The sequence below is a fragment of the Melanotaenia boesemani genome, chromosome 10 (assembly GCF_017639745.1).
Source record: "Melanotaenia boesemani isolate fMelBoe1 chromosome 10, fMelBoe1.pri, whole genome shotgun sequence".
Classification (NCBI taxonomy): Eukaryota; Metazoa; Chordata; class Actinopteri; order Atheriniformes; family Melanotaeniidae; genus Melanotaenia; species Melanotaenia boesemani.
Genome location: NC_055691.1, coordinates 24,133,745 through 24,153,238, shown reverse-complemented (window position 1 = coordinate 24,153,238; position 19,494 = coordinate 24,133,745). Strand labels below are relative to the sequence as shown.

The following is a 19,494-nucleotide window of genomic DNA, read 5'->3' as shown; positions in this document are numbered from 1 at the left end:
TAAACAACGATTGTCTAGGACCATATATCACACTGCCTTAAGATGATGCACATACATATTTTAGCAGAAGATGGACCTTATGGAACGATGTGTTATCATGTAACTGTGGATACAGATACTGATGTAGATCAGTTCACTTATATGCACTGGAGTAATCAAGATCGATGGGTGCACAATGATGTATATGCCACGCGAATGGAGTTGTTAGATTTCGTGTGTCATTGGGTCAATACTATCTGCCAGGAGTATCAACATGCTCCTGGCCATACTGAAGATGATGATGTTATCTGGGAAGGTGAAAGTTTTATGAATTAAGGCCATTTTAGGCCAGAGGTGGAATGATATGGGAATATCTAATTTGTGTCCTAAAATGACCATCTGTATACTATTGGTGTTATATAACTGCTTGTTCCCAAGTGACCACCTGCATGTTATATTATTCTGCTTGTTTTGGGAACTGTGTAACTGCCTATCTTTGGAAGGGTGAGAAAAGGGTGTCTTGTAAATATGTTTACAAGACAGGATCTCAGGACTCATCCTCGCCTGTGGGAAAGGACTGGCCATCCTCTCTCTCATGCGATGTTGTGTTTTTTCTAAATAAGTATAAAGACGGGGAAATCCCACATCTCGGTAGAGTCTGCTGCGGGTTACGTATACGAACGCCCAGCCGGGGTTTTCTAAGCCACTCTACCGGGATTGTTGGCTCTCCAGTCCGTGTCAAAGGTAGGGCAAGCTATGCTATGCTTATAAGGCTGAACCCATTGAGATGTAATGATGAGTGTCATGAGCTGCGGGGAATAAACCTGACACACTTATTCTAGCACTCTGACTTTGTGTGTTTCATCTGCCGACCACCACGAACCTCTAAAATCACACATTACAATATAAAAATATATTAATCGAAGACCACTTAATTCAACCTCTAACCAGAGTGACCAGAGAAGCATGAGTGCATAGATAATTATGTCACACAGAAGGAAATATCCACGAAGCATCATTATGTCGAATGGACACATAGCATGAGACGATTACTGCTAGTTAAGACAAAGAAGTCTTTTCATGTAGATGGACAAGAGAAATGAAGGACGTTAAGCAAACCTTAAAAAAAAGGAAGTAAGTCTTTGTTTTGCTGTGCTGAAACTTCATCAGTGGATGCTAGCAGGTTAGCTGAAGCATTTTTAAAGTTTGTGGTTAGACAATTGCTGAAATCAGCAGGAATTGACATCATTTATAAATAGCTGGAAATGTATTCATCGACTTTTATGTTTCTATGCTTCCGCCACAGTAAGGAAACCATCTTTAAAAAAAAAATCAAAATGTAAACTGCGAGCGATTCCTCTGATTTAATTTATTTAAGAGACACCAAGTGTAAAGCAGGGTTGAGCAATAATGTGATAATAACACGAAGAAACCTTCTGATGAACTGATGAACTTCTGATGAGCAAATGTATATAAATGCAACATTAAAAGTAATCACATGGAAAGTCGTGAACCATTGTTATACTACATGAAGGAAAAGTCACATCAGAGATGCAATTTAAACTTTCCTTCATGCTTGTTTGCTCATCATCAGAATATGATTTCACCAACAAATCTAAAACAAAATAAAAACAATAAAACTGACTTATTGCCTAACCCTTTAATCTACTTAAAAAATCTACTTGATTTTTATACGCAAGTTCACAATCAAAAAGCAGGACATGTCTTTTTTTTACAGTTTGTAGATTTTAGCTAAAGCCAAAATAGTTCTTTAAATTCATTAATTCATTATAATTTGTGTCTTTTTTTTAATTTAGTAAAAAAAACAAACAAACAAACAAACAAAAAAACCAGTATAAATACAAGGTAAACCACCATTATTCAACACACAAAAATCAGACAACTTATGAGTCATTATGCATTCCTGTCATCTTTTTAAGACAATGATGTTTAAAAAACATACTAACTTTAGTCCTGAGCTTTTTTATCTGCCATGATTTTTAATAACTTGTAGATGCGCAAAAAACTAAAAATAATTCAAGTTAAACAACACAAGTCTTATAAATGAAACCAAGGCCCACTAAATAACTTAAAAAGAAAGAAACAGATTAACAGTATGGACAGGAAAATGAAGACATGAAATCACAGCAGCAGAAATCTCAAGCTGCTCCGTGTACCTCTGTCTGCAGTGGTTGAGGGCCTGGTCATGTAGCCGTTCAGTGGCTCAGTGCTCCTGTAAGGCTCTCTGACAGTGATACAGCAGGCAGTCAGGTAAGTCTGCAACTGAAGAGCGCAGCCACACAGCCAGCATGCCAGCATGCACACGACAGTGCATGAGGCACGGCTGATCTTGAAGGAGACGGCAAGCAACAATACCTTCCTCACCTGATGGAAAAATGACAAAAGTCCATCACACAACAAGAACAACTGCAACTTTCAGCAATGTAACTCAAAATAAAAATCTTTATGTCTCTCCAAACAGCAGCGAATGTTGCTGTGATAAATAAGCTCTTGTCCTAACTTTATTTTTTTTTTTTAGCTTGGTAAGTTGCTTGCATAAAAATTAAAATGAAGATAAAAATTCATCAAATTTTTGTACTGTTTTTGATTAAATAATCAAATGATATTATGTTGGCTGCATTGAAAGTGACTAAATTTTTACTTAACTCTGTTTTCTACTTGGCAAGACAAAAAAAGACAAGAAAAAAAGAAATTATTTGGACAATGACAGAACTAAAAAGAAAAAAAATCATTGAGTTTGGGATGGTTAAACAGACAAAAATGTACATTTTTATCATTTATTTATACATTTATTTATCTATTATACAAATAATCTTTTTTTTTACTTGAAGAGTCATATAAAAGTTTTTTTTTATACACCTGCATGAATAAATTTGTCCTCAAAAGATAAATAGGATGAAAGTCTGACAACTGTTGAGCTCTTTACATTGTGTTTATTTTATTGTTCTCTTGGTATTAAAGGGAAAAACAATGTGTTGCCAGTCCTCCATCTGCTAAATTATTACTTTCAACATGGCATCAAAGCAGAATTTCCCAAGTGATTTCAGAGTTCAAATTACTTTAACTCTTTTTTCACATTAAAACACACTCTCATACTGTTTCAGTCAAGAAATAAATTTCTCCGTACCTATAATTTCCACAACATGAAGCAGAAGTTTCTTCTTCAGGACATTCAGAGTGGCTACAAGAGGCTGCTGGTCATCACTCATCAGCGTTAGATTCTGCTTAGTGTCATGAGAAAAGGCCAGCCACAATGTTCCGTACTCCTCTGTGGACACTGTTAAAGGTCTGCAGGGGAAGTTAATTTTATTAGTTTTATTATCAAGTCCAAACATAGAAAAACAGCAAAGCTATCTCACCTGATGAAGCTTGTTAGAGGAAGTTTGTATGAGAACTGTACTGTCTGAGGAGTCTCGGCTGGCAGCTGGTAAGATACTATCCCAACCAGTTCAAAGTGAACTGAAGGCCTTTTTACAGTTAGAGAATAGTGACACACTGCTACACCATGGCTTCTCACCTCCTCCACTGGACTGTCACATACACAGGATACCTGGAAAAAAGAGAAATGCCATTAGAAAATATTTTATTTAAAAAAAAAAAAAGATGGATACTCCACTGACCATTTTCTGGTCTATAAATTACCTCAAGTTCTTCAGATATGATTTGCACTAGTAACTGCCGAATGGCCGAATTGGTGGAGTTGGCAATAAAAACAACAAGCACCAAAGAATCCTCTTTGTGCACATGACAGGCTGAAACATCCAGGCTTTGGTTGGTGCATACAGGTGTGATTTCTGAATGAAAAAGTCCAGACAACTCTGCAGGAAGATGAGAGGTGAGACACAAGTCTTTATGTCGGTTTGGGTCTTCATGTGGAGCAGGGTCAGCTGCTACCTCCTGATCATCACCTCCTTTGACAGCAGGGTCACTTCCTTTCATGTCACTGTCAGTTAACTCTAATTCTGCATCACAGGGGCCATTAGCAGTAGTGAAGCCCTCAGAGAGTTGAGTTGAGGAAACATCCAGCTCTGAGGTGATGCTGGAGTCCAGCAGGTTGTTACACAGCAGGTTGTCTACAGCAGTAGAAGGTGAGACGAGCTGGTTGGAAGTTGTCTCACTGGTAGTCGAGGGTGTGCTGGGTCCTTTCGCTTTTCTTCTGAATCGCTGGGGAGTTGGCTCAGATTTTCCCATCTATTAGAAAAATAAACTTTGAGTTGTAGCACATATACACATTTGTTGTGTTGGACTACTTTTTTCTGTATAAAATAGGAAGTTTTTTTTTACATCTTCATAGGTATAAAACTGTTAATCAGCTTAAATACATCATATCAGACTGAGCATGAATAAACATTTATGATTAATTCTATTGCACACATGCAAATATATTCTATCCTGTCTTCAACTGATTCACACAGCTGAAACAAAAATAAAGTGATACTCAATATATAATACATAAAAATACAAAAGAAGCTTTCAGAAACCTCCAACCTTATACATTTAAATTAGAACGAACTCATTAGACTGAATGTCTTGAGTCTCAAGTTACTTCACAGTTAATGATTTCCAGCATCAAATTTTCATTTAATCACGCATTGCACTTATGATTTACGCAACTTAATCAAGATCTCTAAATGAGATTAGCAACTTCACCAGACACACTGAGCTCTGGGAGGAAAGGCCGACAAAAAGGGAGGAGGCCAGCTGCTGTTTCTCTTGGTCGCACTCAGGGGTTGGTGTGGAAGTTGAAGTTTTACTGTGTGAGACGTCTCCGTCGCCCTGATGGCTGGGAGACTGGAGTGGACTGGGATCCTCAACCTGGGCAGCTTCCTCTACAGGTTCTTTCTGGATCAAGTAGCCCTCTCTCCCCCACACCCTTTTCACACCATCCAGCTTTAAAGTTGTAGAACTGAAACACAAACAGTAACTCTGCAGTGTGAGCTCGTGAAGGTAAACAACCTTAATTCTGCCAGCTGCTGTGTGCCTGCTGAGTCCACATACCCTCCTTTGTGTGAGAGATCAGTGCTGTCGCCTGACAAACCAGAGCTAATGGACAACAGTGTGGGAGACTGCCTCTCTGCAATGCTGCAGGAAGACATGCTGATGGGCAGTGACAGGCCATAGGGCTCCAGACTCAGTGCTGAGACGGAGAACAAGGTCAGAACAAATCCAAATGATGGCACTGAACATGCTTCCAAAATGTTTGAACAAGTTTTACCTTTTGATCGAGAGAGTTCCTCTTGCCTTTGATGAGGAGGCTTGTAAGGTGCAGCGCCTGCAGCTAACGCTTCCGACACAAATCCATCCAGAAAAGACAGCGAGGAATCCACCTGGAAACCGACATGTTTACAGACATGATTCAAACCTCTTCTTCAGCGAGGCAGGAACGTTACCTACTAATGTCATGCATGAGTGTCTGTTTATTTTTAGATTTTGTTTAACCATACAAGAATGATGATGTGATGTTGCTAATCTAAAACAATGATTTTTTTTTTAAATTATTATTGTTTATTAAAATAATATTTTTGATCTGAACATAATAGTTCGGTAGCAAGCGCTAACCATCAGGCTTGCCCATGTATGAGAAAACAGCTGCTCTCATTACAACTGAAACACTTATCCCTTTTGTTTTGATTATTACTGTCATTAATGTAATTAACACCGTCATATTGAGAGCATGTGTATACACGTTTTTACAATGGTGAAATAACAAGCACTAACCTGCCAAAAATGCCACAGACATTAGAAGTTCATTTCATGTTTCATCTCTCTATGGCTGGTTTTTAGGAGTACCTTGACTGCTCATTATAAACTAAGTACACTGTATTTTTAAACAACAATTCAGCAGCTATTCACACATTACCTCCACAAGCTTAGGGTAGTCATTTCGAGGTAACACCCTGGCTTGTAGCTCTAAGTTCTGGCTGAGGTACTGCAGTTCATGTGCACGTTGTCTCAACATCGTGTCCAAGGAGCTGCTGTATGTTTCAGAAACCTCCTGAGCTGCAGAGGTCGCTGTTCCACCTGAACAGAGCTTGGTCATTGCCATGAGGACCCAACTCTTAGTTTCAATGCTGCTGCTCTTCATGTCCAGCAGCTTGGCCAGCAGCCTCAGGACTATGTCTGGTTCAAGATCCTCCCTCAGATGAGAGTATTCCCCGAGGACCTGGACAAAGCAGATAGTGATCAAAACTCCAGCAAACATACAAATTAAAGGAGTGTAGAGCTGAAGATTTAATCTGAGAGAGATTTAAAAATACAACACTTACAATTTAGATCCCTTTTTAACGGATTGAAATTTTATAATCAAACTTGTTTGACTCACTTTTTACGTTCTGGATCTTTAAAATAAAAATAAATACAAAATATATATAGAGCTGGACTGAAATATGATTGTTGGCAAAAAAAAAAAAGTACCAAGCTTGATTTTATAAACATTTGCTGCAAAAACTGAAATTTAAGTAACATGAAATATCTTAAATACAATACACGTTTGTTTTTTGTCAGAATTTTTTTTTTATCAAGGAAAAAAACCTTTTACTTGCATTAAGAACTTTCATTCTTAATTATCATCAAATATTTTGACTTATTACTGAGAAGATATTACTGGTTTCTATGTAGGTTAATGTTTCAAACTAGAAATACGAACATTATAAACCTTTATGATGAATGCTGATGAGCATAAAACTTATAATAATTCATAAATATACTCCTTGTAACGAGACAAATGTACTTACTCTTAGTCTGGTCACTACTTTAAAGATATTATTGGGATATTTAAGGCTGAAAAAATTTATCTTTTTTAAATGGTCACATTTTGTTGTTGTGCTGGTAAATAGTTTAGCTTATTTTAAGTAAAATGTATGTTTATTTCTTTTTGTCTTGGTTTTGAAAGCTAAGATTTTGCAGTGTTAGTAGAGAGCTGAAGCATGTCCAGAGAAAAAACCCATCAAATTTAGATGTTGACACTGGTGGAAGAGTTGAGTGTAAATGTTTATTGAAGGACTAGCCCTTATTTCCCCTGGAATTTTTACCAAGTCTGCATCAACACTCTTTGCTACACCTGCAGTTTATAAAGAATTATTCAAACCTGCAATTTAATGGTTTGCTCGTTTACTTTGCTCCGTTACTGGCAACACTCACCCAACAGATGACTTGGAGGAAGCGCTGTGGCAGTTTGCTGGGCTCTCCTTGCAGAAGAGAAACATATGAATTCACAGCAAAGAGTCTCAACTTCCAGTCTTCCTCCACACTGTCAAATCCTGGCCAAAACAGAAATTCATAAGCATTAGAAAAAAAATACAATCAATGATGGTGTCTGGTTACTAATTAAATAATACAACTCAGGATTACAACAGAATAAACTGAGTTAACTCACCTTCAGAAAGCAGCTTAAGGAAACTGTTGGGGATGTCTGGTAGCATCATGTCTCCACCAATTGAAAACACAGTGTTCATAGTCTCAATGAACCATTCATTGTCTGGTGCATATGTATGATGGCTTATAGGAAAAAAGCAATACGGGCGGGAAAGGTATGAAAAGTGCAGGACAATGTAATTTAAAATTAGATTTCTTGTATTTAAATTAGGTTCCTGCTCTTCAACCTAGAACTCAGTAATATTCCTAGACAGCTTACTGAAGAGTGATAAGCCCTACGGCTAAAAAGATCACAGAGACTGTCATCTTGCCCCATAAGAATAATATTGATCCAGTGACGGAGACTAAAAACACAAATAAGACAAACACCCACTGTAAAAATGACCACACAAAAACATAATTGCGACAAAGGCATGCCAACTGACCACACTGTGACACAAAGCAACCAAAGTATGACACAAAACCATTAAAACTATCAAAATTAGACATAAATTGGGACCAAAGCTAACTATAATAAGACGCTAAATGAAAAAAAAAAGAGACACAGAATGGCTACATTAGATGCCAAATGACAATCGAGGAACAAAATAACCACACAAATGCTAGAAACACAAACAAACTAGCCAAAATGAGACACATGAAATATAATTAAATAACCACAAAGTCACTAAAACTATCAAAATGAGACACAAAATGACCAAAATGGGACAAAGCAAAGCAGTCATTTGCAAAATACACATCAACTAGAAATTATATCTGTATGGTTTTGTGGCTGTTTAGTGTTTTCCTGGGATCTCTCTTTAGCAGTGCTACCAGGGAACTTGTTACACATCTGTGCCCAGAAGCTCTTTATCTTCATGCTTCACCATTAATCTTTTGCACCAAGAAAAATGATCATCAGCAGCAACTACTGAGCTCTAAACAGTTCAGTAACTACTGTATTGTTAAATTCTCAACAAAATCTTATACATCTATAACATATTAATAAATTAAATGACAAATGAATGTCAAGTACTCTTATTTCAGTCAATCTACACATAACTAGAGGGTGTGCAGAATTATTAGGCAAGTTGTATTTTTGAGGATTAATTTTATTATTGAACAACAACTATGTTTGCAATGAACACAAAAGACTCATAAACATCAAAGCTGAATGTTTTTGGAAGTTGGAGTGGGGCTCTTTTTAGTTTTAGTATCTTAGGAGGATATCTGTGTGTGCAGGTGACTATTACTGTGCATTATTATTAGGCAACTTAACAAAAACCAAATATATACCCATTTCACTTATTAATTTTCACCAGGGAAACCAATATAACAACTCAAAATTTACAAATATACATTTCTGGCATTCAAAAACAAAACAAAAACAAATCAGGGACCAATATAACCACCTTTCTTTGTGAGGACACTCAAAAGCCTGCCATCCATAGATTCTGTCAGTGTCTTGATCTGTTCACGATCAACATTGCGTGCAGCAGCAACCACAGCCTCCCAGACACTGTTCAGAGAGGTGTACTGTTTTCCCTCCCTGTAGATCTCACATCTGATGAGGGACCACAGGTTCTCCATGGGGTTAAGATCAGGTGAACAAGGAGGCCACGTCATTATTTTTTCTTCTTTTAGACCTTTTCTGGCCAGCCACACAGTGGAGTACTTGGATGCGTGTGATGGAGCATTGTCCTGCATGAAAATCATGTTTTTCTTGAATGATGCTGACTTCTTCCTGTACCACTGCTTGAAGAAGGTGTCTTCCAGAAACTGGCAGTAGGACTGGGAGTTGAGCTTGACTCCATCCTCAACCCGAAAAGAACCCACAAGCTCATCTTTGATGATACCAGCCCATACCAGTATCCCACCTCCACCTTGCTGGCGTCTGAGTCGGAGTGGAGCTCTCTGCCCTGTACTGATCCAGCCAGGGCCCATCCATCTGGCCCATCAAGACTCACTCTCATTTCATCAGTCCATAAAACCTTAGAAAAATCAGTCTTATGATATTTCTTGGCCCAGTCTTGACGTTTTATCTTGTGTGTCTTGTTCAGTTGTGGTCGTTTTTCAGCCTTCCTTACCTTGGCCATGTCCCTGAGTATTGCACACCTTGTGCTTCTTAGCACTCCAGTGATGTTGCAGCTCTGAAATATGGCAAAACTGGTGGCCAATGGCATCTTGGCAGCTTCACGCTTGATTTTCCTCAGTTCATGGGCAGTTATTTTGCGCCTTGTTTTTTCAACACACTTTTGCGACCCTGTTGACTATTTTGAATGAAACGCTTGATTGTTCGATGATCACGCCTCAAAAGCTTGGCAATTTTAAGAGTGCTGCATCCCTCTGCAAGACATCTCACTATTTTTGACTTTTCAGAGTCCATCAAATCTCTCTTCTGACCCATTTTGCCAAAGGAATGGAAGTTGCCTAATAATTATGCACACCTGATATAGGGTGTTGATGTCATTAGACTACACCCCTTCTCATTACAGAGATGCACATCACCTGATATGCTTAACTGGTAGTAGGCTTTCAAGCCTGTACCGGTTGGAGTAGAACAACATGCATAAAGAGGACGATGTGGTCAAAATACTCATTTGCCTAATAATTCTGCACACACTGTATGGCTGTGGTGTATATTTGTCAGAATTCTCAATGTGGAGATGGCTACACCAGAGGTAGATCATACACAAAGTATTATGGAAGGATATTTTTCTGCCAGTTCTGCCACCTTTCCAACCAGATCAGTGGTCGTGTAATCATCTTCACTGGTGCGCAGAAAATCCAGCATCTTCTCAACGATGACTGTGACATTCTGACCATTAGTAATCCGAAAGAGCAGCTCCAGTGTCTAAAACAAAAAAAAAATCCCCATAATAGCATAAACCTTCTAGTCTATGGTACTTCAACCCAGACTACACCCACATTAGACTCACCTCCCGCTTGATAATGAAATCAGGGTGATCAAGACACTCTATGATGGTCATCTGATGCTGCAGGGCCAGTTTCGGATCCTGCTGGACCACATATGTGAGGGCTTTCAGGCCTGCAGGAACATTAGATGCATATTGGAAATCTTTATTTTCAGTGGAAAGAAATTATTTAAGTAAAATGATATTTTCTTCGGCTCTTACCTAAATACTTTAGATTGATCTTCCGTGACAAAACAAAGTTGCCTATGCATTTAGCAGCTTTTTCCAAAAGGTCAGATTTAGGATGAATTGTGTAAATACATTTTACACACTCATATAAAATAGCTGAAAATAAAGAAAGATGTAAGTTGATGAGGGAATAACATAAATTACTTTAAACAAATCAGTTTATTAGACATACCATAGGTGATGTTGTGGTTCATCTCTGCTCTTCGTAAAGACTCGTCAAGGACCTCATACATGATCTCACTCATGCTGGAATTATACAGAGAAGAAAAACAGAATCTACATAAAAGAAATTATAGATGCATCGTAGACATCCATTTCATCTGAAGACTGAGCAAGAAATTATTACCTTTGGTCATTTTTCCCGAGTAAGGAGAGTATTCTGAGAAGCTGCATTTGAACCCATGGAGCAGGAACACTGTGATAATTAAAATCCATGGGCAGCTTTCCTCCCACCACCTGCTTCAGTATGGTGACAAAACTTGCTGTCAAGTCCTTATAACCTTCTGGATTCTCCTGTAGCAAAGAAAAGAAAATGGCTCACAAAATCAAATTCGTTAATCACTATTCAAACTCCAGAAAACAAATTACCTGGATCAGCTGAAAGTAGATGTGTAGTGAAGCTGACATCACACCCGGGTCCTTGTCACAGAGAGCTTTCCGAAACTTGTTGTGGATGTGCTGAACTTGATTTGGTGCTATCAGGTAAAATTTATACAGCGCCAGGACTGCTTTTCGCCGAATGATTTCTCTATAAGTTTGTAACAAGAAATACTCATTAATGATAACATTGAAGCAGAGTCTTCATTTCCAACTTGATGATGAGAGAGAAACTATAGATCTGAAAAGGCAATGTTCATTTCTTACTTGGGGTGATTAAGCTTTTCCTCCACCAGAGGAAGAATAGCAGGAATCATATCTTTGGGGAACATCTGGCTGACAACTGTGAGAGCCATGCAAACTTCAATAAGGTTTGTACTCTGAAGATCCTGCAAGTACAAAACATATCATTATGACATCTCTTTCATATATCCTTAGATCTGCCACCATTATTTCACTCGGATTATTTTACTTTTATGTCAAAATAAAATTTTCATTGAAACAGCTGAATTAAACTTATATAACTATCACCATTTTCACACTTATGCAGAGTGTTTATACCTCTAAATGTTCCTCTTAATGGGTTTAACATTTACTATTCAAACAACTCAATTTGGTCCTACAAGGGCCGCAGTCCTGCAGGTTTTCAATGTTTCCCTGCTCCAACACAGCTGACCCAATTAATGAGTCACTGTCCAGAACTTCATAGGCTGTTGGATCCATTTCATTTGAGCCAGGTGTGTTGGAGCAGGGGTACAATGAAAACCTCCAGGACCTTGAAGGACTGAATTGAGTAGCCCTGTTTTAGAACTTTAAGCCTTATGAAAAGGCAGAACCAGCCAATATGTTAGTGAAGATGATTAGTAGGAGTTCATACTGACAATAAAAGGATACTAAGAAAATTGAATAAATTGGGGAAAAAAAAAAAGACAAAAAATTATTTAAGGTTACATCGCCTCACCTACTTCTTTATCAAATGTATACTTATTAAAAAAACATGTAAGGCCATATAATCATGGCTGATGGTGTAAAAATGACTAAAGCTTACCTTTAACACCGTGTTTACCAGGAGGAGAAGCAGCTCATGACTTTCATTTAGAAACAACGAAACTGCAAGGTAACCTGAGAATCACAAACAAACTTACTTACAAACTAATTAAAAATGGCACCTTGAGTTAAACAGTTTTTCTCATCAACACCTTCAAATGGCAAATTTTCAAGCCAATAACTTATTAAAGATTAAAAAATTACCTATGAATCTAGAAACAGGTGAAAATCTGTCCATGTTTTTTAATTGAGCTTTTCGTTTACATCTGTAATATTTTGTATCAGATACTTAAGAAAATATTTTTGACACATATTTACATTCTCACCAATCAGCCACTAATCAGTCTTTGTGCCCATTTTAACGCTTCCTTTTTCTTTTTTTTTAAGTGAAGAAAACCCACATACATACCAACTCTTTTCTCCAGAACATTGCCCTGTTGGGCTAGTTTAATGGCATGAATGTAGCTGAACGAAGCCTCGTAGCCCAGCATTTCACAGTAGATTGTTCTCACCATGAGCTCTTTCATCTGTCTCTAAATTGGATTATGGCACAAAGAAGAAGTGAACAAATTAGCAAAGAATATGTTGGTTGCTTGTTGAAGATAAAATTGGAAAAACCAGGAGAAGAATACCATGGTAGCATTGGGAGAGGACACCTGTTCTTTAATGGATGACAGTTCACTCTGAATAAGTTTTTCCTCTTCCTGTGCAGAAAGAAATTCAGAAAAAGACAAATAAGATTAACTACAACAGTAATAATTGCATGCCCTGCCTTGCTCTGCTTGCTTACATTTAACACAATAGATTGAAAAAAGTTAATTCCAGTAGAACTACATACATATCGGGATCTGAACAAGAAGTGCTTCTGAGAACTTCTTCAAAATAGAGGAAAGTTATATACATAATTTCAAAACAAGATTTAAAACTGTACCAGATAAGGACTGATTTTCTTCAAATGTTGAATTGATCCCTTACCAAGGTTCAAAAGCTCAACAGTACATCATTCATAATTCTATACTACTAAACCACAGGTAAACAGTGAAAGGTGAGTAATTAACTAGTCGGTCTTTATACTGGAAAGAGGAAAAAGTTACAGGGATGAGGGCCAAATTGTGCTAGGGTGATAGAAGTATGGGCATCTCAACATGCTGACTTTCCTTCCAAATTCTCCAGATTTCAGTCTGACTGAGTATATTTCAGATGTGCTGGAAAATATTAAATAAATAAATCAGCGTGATCCATGAAGGCTAAGCCTGGGAAGCTTCAGGAATGAAAGAATCTGCTGATTACATCTTGGTCGGCACAGGAGACTTCCGGGTTATGTGCTGACTTAAACACCGGAGAAGAAAGGAGAACCCACTCAATATTATGCAGGTAGCTGTGATGATAAATTCACCAATCCTGAGGATGAATGGCTTTTTGCATTTATGAAACATGCAATATGATCACAGCTTGAACAATGCCTGCGTTGTTTGTAATTATATCTACCCAATCATTTACTGATTATTTTTTAATAGTGATTAACATGGTGTATGATTTAATTTTTACAGGTTTAACTTCACACGACAGTTTGTAAGTCAAAGATGCTCGTGACTAAGATCCCGAGTGTCCGAGTTCAAAACAAATACTTTACCGCATCACAGGGGACAGGTCTGTGCCAGCTCTGCTTACCCTTAATTTACCAAATATAACAGCAAAACGTAAACTAGTGGCTGTCTGTAAATCGGTCTATAACTTCTTAGTGTAACGTATGGCAGACCGAAAGTGGGTAGAGTACAAATACCCTTTTATGAGTTAGCCCAGAGAAGCTTAGCAGGCTAACATTAGAAAGGATAAATAGGTTATTTTTTACGTATTTTTAAAAGACACACTCACATGTTTAGACGTTAGTTCAGTAATTCCCCTTATTAGATGTCCTAGTTTAGAGCTCGAGGACAGTTTTGCTGACCCTGGCTGGGAATCCAACGAGAGGAGGCTCGGCAGAGCTGTCAGCGTCTTTTCCACAACATCGCTCATTTTAGCAGCTAAAAGGCCGCTTTACAGCTGGTTTCTCTCTTACAAAACACACTTATCACATCACCTATCCATTCCAGCACTACGCTCTAACAAAGACACATGTTAGTTCTAACAGGTTATTTCTCACAGGCTATTTCAAGTCAAATACTTCACCGCTTGTCAGCCATTATTTTGAATCAGCAGATTGAACGACACATCTTCATGATGTCACTTCCGCTTGTATTCAAAAACTTTATTTAAACTGATTAAAAAACAGTTGCAACGATCGACAATAACATAAATGTAAAGCATATTTTGCTTTGATTCAGGCTATCTTGTTTTTGACTCTTTATGTGTTCCTAGAGCTGTAAATTTCTGACAAGCTCGGTCTGTAAACTTTAGCTCTTATACCTTTGTTATTGTTATGTTTTTTTTTTGCAAATAAAGGTGTTAAGAAAGAACAAAAAAACATAAATGTATGGTAAAGACAATGAACGGAAAAGACGGAGGTGATATTCAAAACTTTATTATTTTCGTAATGTTTTTGATTAACAGTCCATTGTATATCTGTACACTAAACTAAAATAAAATAATTACAGCAAAAATTAAATTACAGCCATTTGACAACTGCGTGGGAAGGAGTACATTCTGATAAATAAGTATGTAGAATGCTAGTGGGGAGCCACAAATCCAGGTGCCTCTAGCCACTGAATGTGCACATTGAGTAGTGGCTTAAAGTGACTTCCACAGCAGGAAGCAAACATGAGAGGTAAACCATCACAGAGATTAAAAATCAACATAATAAAAGTTAACTTGTAAATGTGCTTTCTTTGCTTTAGTATAATATTGGCATTTGAGTTGTTAAGAATCAAAAAAATCTTTATTGGGTACACATAGCATTTTCTTCTTCTTTTTTTTTTTAATCTTTAACAAACTTAAATTTTTTTGTTTTATTCATAGTGTTTTAACCCAACACTCCCTCCTTTTATAACATCTATTTTAAATTAGTTATAAAGTGAATAATATCAATTTTTACAAGTCACTCTAATCACCTTCACTATTATTACTACAAACACCCCTCCTCCTTTTTGTCTAATCGGTCAGATTTATTCTTATTTATTTAGTTTTTCCCCTCAGACCGGATTTTTCATCATCACAAACAAGTAAAAAATAAATTCATAAACAAATATCGTCCTGTATGTGGGCGTATACAATACATCACTTTATTGTGTCACTTCTACCCTAGGCCAATGCAAATCACTATCATGGATATTTTCTGCAATATGCTTTTACACCATAAGTTGTAACCATAAGTACCTCTGTGCATTTTTTTAAGTCCTACTGTAATACAAGCATGTCATTTGGTTAAATTACTCTTTGAATTATGTAGATCTACCCTGACCAGGAGACTGGATTATATACAATGCTATTAATATACCCTATGTACAACCAAAACTGAGTCTCTATCTTTGTGATTGTACTCTAGCAAACAGAAACATCAGTGTGCCTTCAAAAGGTCTGTCAACTATTTACTAATTCTTTGTGTCTTGATGCTTAGGCCCAGATCTGGAAAAAAGAAACAGTAGATATTAAAAGAGGGCTAGCTGCAAGCTTGCAAACTTGTCAGAGCAGACAGATACAGCAAATATCTTGTACCCGAAGAGTGTGGTCCCAGGATCCTGTGCAGAAGGCTGTCCCATCCGGGGAAACACGCAGTGTGCTGACACGGTTCTCGTGTCCAAACAAAATAGAGACTCGTGTTCCTTTGAGAACATCCCAGACGTTTATGGTATAGTCATTGTAGCCACCAAACAGAAGCCGGCCTGGATAAAACAGAAGAAACCAAACATGCATGAATGTTGTTGTTTTCAGCATTTTCTATAAACAACATGTATGAGCTCAAGAAGAGCTGGATACTTATGCATCTTAATATTCATAATAACTGTGGAAAGAGAAACTACACACAACTTACCACTGAGGGAGAAATCAACACTAGAGACTCCAAATATAATGCTCTCTTTGGAATAAATAGCCACTTCTCTGTCTGCTCTTAAGTCATACAGGCGGCACTGTAATAAAAGAGTTTCAGAGATTTTTGTTCAATTTAATGTAATTTGAAAATGTTTCTAACATAACATTGTGAGGTGTTATGTTGCTATGAAGCAGTTTAAGATTTAAAAAAGTAGTATTGCAGTACTTACTGTAGCATCATCTGAACCAGATGCAAAAGCATCTCCACTGGGATAGTATCTATTTAAAAAAAATAAGCAGACACAGTCAAGAACAAAGTCCTGTTCTCTCACTTACAATGTCGCTTTAATAATTCTCTGTTATAGGATAAAAAAAAAAACACATTTCTTTAAAGAATGATTCATCAATAAAAACATTCAATTCCACATTTAGATGAAAAATAAAAGCTGGAGTCACTCTGAAACAGCAACTTACCGCACACTATTAATGTCAGATTCATGAGTTTCAAAGGACTGAATACACTGCCCTGAGCGCATATCCCACACATTAGCCTTCTTATCGCAGCCCTGCCACGACAATAAAGCATCCAGACAGTGACCACATATTCAAAGTTTACTGGATCTAAGGAAAGCTGTGTAAAGAGTGTCCTCACCCCTGAAACAAATGTGTTTCCAGTCTCAGATGGGGCCAAGTCCAGGCAGAGCACATCTGCTGCATGCCCATGGAAACTCTGCAACAGCTGTCCACTCTCAACATCCCATAATGCACATGTTCCATCCCCACTGGATGTCAGGATCTTTAACCAGAGTAGACAAGGAAGAGGAAGTATCACGGCTGCTCTCAAGTTAAAATAAATAAATAAATACATTTACTTTTACGTGTTGCCATAAATCACATATCTTTGCTGCATGAAACATCATGTGATCAGTACATCACACCAGAAGTGAAGCTGTTGTGAATTATTAATAAAGTAAGGAGGCTCTTGTAATTGGACAAAGGAGGGCAGTGATTTCTCATTAATAATGGTGGAGAAGAAGAGCAGCTGATGCAGCTTTATTCTAAGTAAAACAGAAAAAATATTCTTATGGCTGTTTGCAGGTTTTTAGTTTTTCTATTTGCTGGATATTCTTACCTGCATGTCTGAGTTGGTGAAGCTACAGGCAGACAGATAATTTGTGTGCATGGCCACAGACTTCTTCTTTGCAGCCAGGTTCTCATTTTTGTCAAGGGAGAGTGGATACACTGAGCACTTATTGTCCAGGCCCCTGTGACAGAAAACAAACCATAATAAAGAAAAACAAAGCAAGAAATAAAAGAATAATAAGATCACACATCAGATTTGGAGCATCATTGATAGAAATTTACTCACCCACAAGCTACAGCACAGCCAGAGGGGGCATAGGCACAGGCCATCACCCAGGTGCAAGGCATTGTCACAGCATGCTCCTGAAAAACATTGTAAAACAAAGCAGCATGGGCCTGAGAATTCATTAGGCATAATTAAAACAGAACAGAGAGCTTTGAGATGATGGAAACAAAACATGTTGAAGTTTGTCCTACATTCACAAGTGAAAGCTTTAAAAGTAGATATTTTTGGACAGTGTTATGGACAATTTTCTATTTAATTTCTCTCACCTCCACATGTTAATGTGAAGTGTGAAATCCTCAGTTCAAACTGAGCTAAAATGCAAGCTTAAAACAAGCTTATAGGAAGATATAGTAAGAATGTGTGAGCCAAGGGGAACAGATTTGTAAAAGAGCTCAACATCCCGAAACATTCTTGGACTGAAAGAGACAAAGAAGTGACTATTTGTGTTTGTTTTTGTGGCCTTGTACATTTGTCTGGGAAATATTTAGTCTTTAAAGGTGTTTTTATTTTTTTTTCTATAGAGATTTACTGGTTTTTTTTTTTCATTATTTCTACCTGGAAGTTAAAATGACAAATAGAGGCCCTGAATCAAGGACCCCTTGGCCTATGTCAGATCATTAATCTATTGGTTAAAATGTACACATGCCATCAAAAACATAAAATCTAGTTCAAGATTTCACAATGGCATGATTTTATAAAAAAAAAAATTAAATGGAAATAAATGAATTACCTTGTTGGTAGTGAAAGCATCCCACACAATCACTTTCCCATCCTGCATGTAGAGATGACACAATTAAAAAATATAGAATATATTCATCCGTTTAACAAAAACCCTTAACCATGAGATACCAGGTAGAAAAACAAGACTTTAAAAGCATAGCAGGGTAGGAAATTAGTGACCTGTGAGGAGCTGACGATTCTCCTCTTGTCCTTACACCAGTCCATGCACAAGACTTTGTTTCCATGTCCTTTCAGAGTTCTGCGGGTCTTCATGACAAACTGACCCAGCCCTTCCACCTTTTCTGCTACCTGATGCACTGCATACACATATCACATTAATCCTTCTGTTGTACACCATTTAATAATATTTCTAGTAGAAATAAGGATTAAACTACAGTAAGCCACTGCTAAATCAAATTAATCTTGTGCTTAATCTGCTTCTAAACTAAATGAGCATCTTAAAATATGCTTCTTTTATTATTATTTTTTTTTTTAAGCCTTTAGACATTTTTATTCTACATCCATTAATATTGCTAAGGCATCCCTGAGGTGGACAAGACCACCACAGAGAAGAAATTATGGTGGAAGCATCGGGCTGCGAAATGGGGAAGCAAACAAGCAGCTTTACTTCACATTGGAAACATCCGACCAATCAGATCAATAATCTGAACGCTATCACAGATTCCCACCCCACTAGCACTGCAATACCCCACCTCTGACTGAGAAGCGAAAGGTTACAACGAGACATTTGATGTTATTTTTCCAGTTACAGTGTGAACGCAGGAGGGAATCAAGGCCTCTCCATTTTCATCACTCACGCTCGACATCGTGCAGCTTCGCTCTTTCCTCCTCCAGCTTCGACTTCAGCGTCTCCGACTCCGTTTTGAGATGAGCCAGAGTCTCGTTCAGCTGTACCTCCTGTGTCGCCATTTCAGGGATTAGAGGGGATCTCATATATTTCCTTTATGCAGGAAGCGATCGGCGGCAGAAAGGCTTACAGCGTTGCTAACAGCTGATGCTGCTGTCATGACGTCACAGGGAGAAGATGCTCCTCCAGCTTCCAGGGAGGAGGATCCTGTATCCCGGTGATGTTGCTTACAGGATGCATCCTCACTAGTGTCTTTCCTCACTACTCTACAGAAAAATAATGTATTTTCACATCAACAAGTCGAGAGTGGGAGGGGGTGATTGTTTTTACAAATACAATGAAATCCAGACATTTTTTAAGTGAGCTGACAGGGAACATTAAATTTATTGTTCTGAGCAGATGATTTAGCA

At 37.7% G+C, this 19,494-nt stretch overlaps 2 protein-coding genes across 3 annotated transcripts; both read right to left on the bottom strand.

The window, feature by feature from the left end:
• Window positions 1-1,814: 1,814 nt before the first annotated feature.
• On the bottom strand, window positions 1,815-14,375 carry ap4e1 (adaptor related protein complex 4 subunit epsilon 1). Of its 2 annotated transcripts, none has more exons than XM_041998014.1 (21): window positions 14,037-14,375; window positions 12,794-12,865; window positions 12,571-12,694; window positions 12,163-12,236; window positions 11,382-11,503; window positions 11,106-11,265; window positions 10,864-11,030; window positions 10,690-10,763; window positions 10,491-10,613; window positions 10,293-10,402; window positions 10,068-10,207; window positions 7,376-7,488; window positions 7,141-7,259; window positions 5,861-6,163; window positions 5,216-5,327; window positions 4,999-5,137; window positions 4,651-4,906; window positions 3,643-4,191; window positions 3,360-3,550; window positions 3,128-3,288; window positions 1,815-2,364 (listed from the first exon to the last, which is right to left on the bottom strand). In XM_041998014.1, exons 1-21 carry the CDS (start codon window positions 14,175-14,177, stop codon window positions 2,204-2,206), a joined length of 3,411 nt encoding a protein of 1,136 aa, XP_041853948.1. In that variant the 5' UTR covers window positions 14,178-14,375; the 3' UTR covers window positions 1,815-2,203. The 2 variants fall into 2 exon arrangements, with proteins under 2 accessions (XP_041853948.1, XP_041853949.1); XM_041998015.1 differs by having other exon boundaries at window positions 4,660-4,906.
• A 291-nt stretch (window positions 14,376-14,666) lies between these two features.
• gnb5a (guanine nucleotide binding protein (G protein), beta 5a) lies at window positions 14,667-19,268 on the bottom strand. Its single transcript, XM_041998250.1, has 11 exons — window positions 19,035-19,268; window positions 18,397-18,533; window positions 18,227-18,268; window positions 17,497-17,573; window positions 17,260-17,392; window positions 16,780-16,923; window positions 16,602-16,693; window positions 16,358-16,406; window positions 16,129-16,225; window positions 15,813-15,979; window positions 14,667-15,722 (listed from the first exon to the last, which is right to left on the bottom strand). Exons 1-11 carry the CDS (start codon window positions 19,168-19,170, stop codon window positions 15,711-15,713), a joined length of 1,086 nt encoding a protein of 361 aa, XP_041854184.1. The 5' UTR covers window positions 19,171-19,268; the 3' UTR covers window positions 14,667-15,710.
• Between the last annotated feature and the right edge of the window lie 226 nt (window positions 19,269-19,494).

Coding starts and splice junctions, on each gene's coding strand:
- ap4e1 (XM_041998014.1), bottom strand. CDS start 14,177: ATGAGCGATGTTGTGGAAAAGACGCTGACAGCTCTGCCGAGCCTCCTC. Junction 7,489..10,067: donor GTGGCAGAACTGGCAGAAAA/ATATCCTTCCAT, acceptor AAGCCATCATAC/ATATGCACCAGACAATGAAT. Junction 3,551..3,642: donor TCATATCTGAAGAACTTGAG/GTAATTTATAGA, acceptor TCTTTTTTCCAG/GTATCCTGTGTATGTGACAG.
- gnb5a (XM_041998250.1), bottom strand. CDS start 19,170: ATGAGATCCCCTCTAATCCCTGAAATGGCGACACAGGAGGTACAGCTG. Junction 18,269..18,396: donor GAATCGTCAGCTCCTCACAG/GTCACTAATTTC, acceptor CTCTACATGCAG/GATGGGAAAGTGATTGTGTG. Junction 17,574..18,226: donor ATGCTTTCACTACCAACAAG/GTAATTCATTTA, acceptor AATGTTTTTCAG/GAGCATGCTGTGACAATGCC.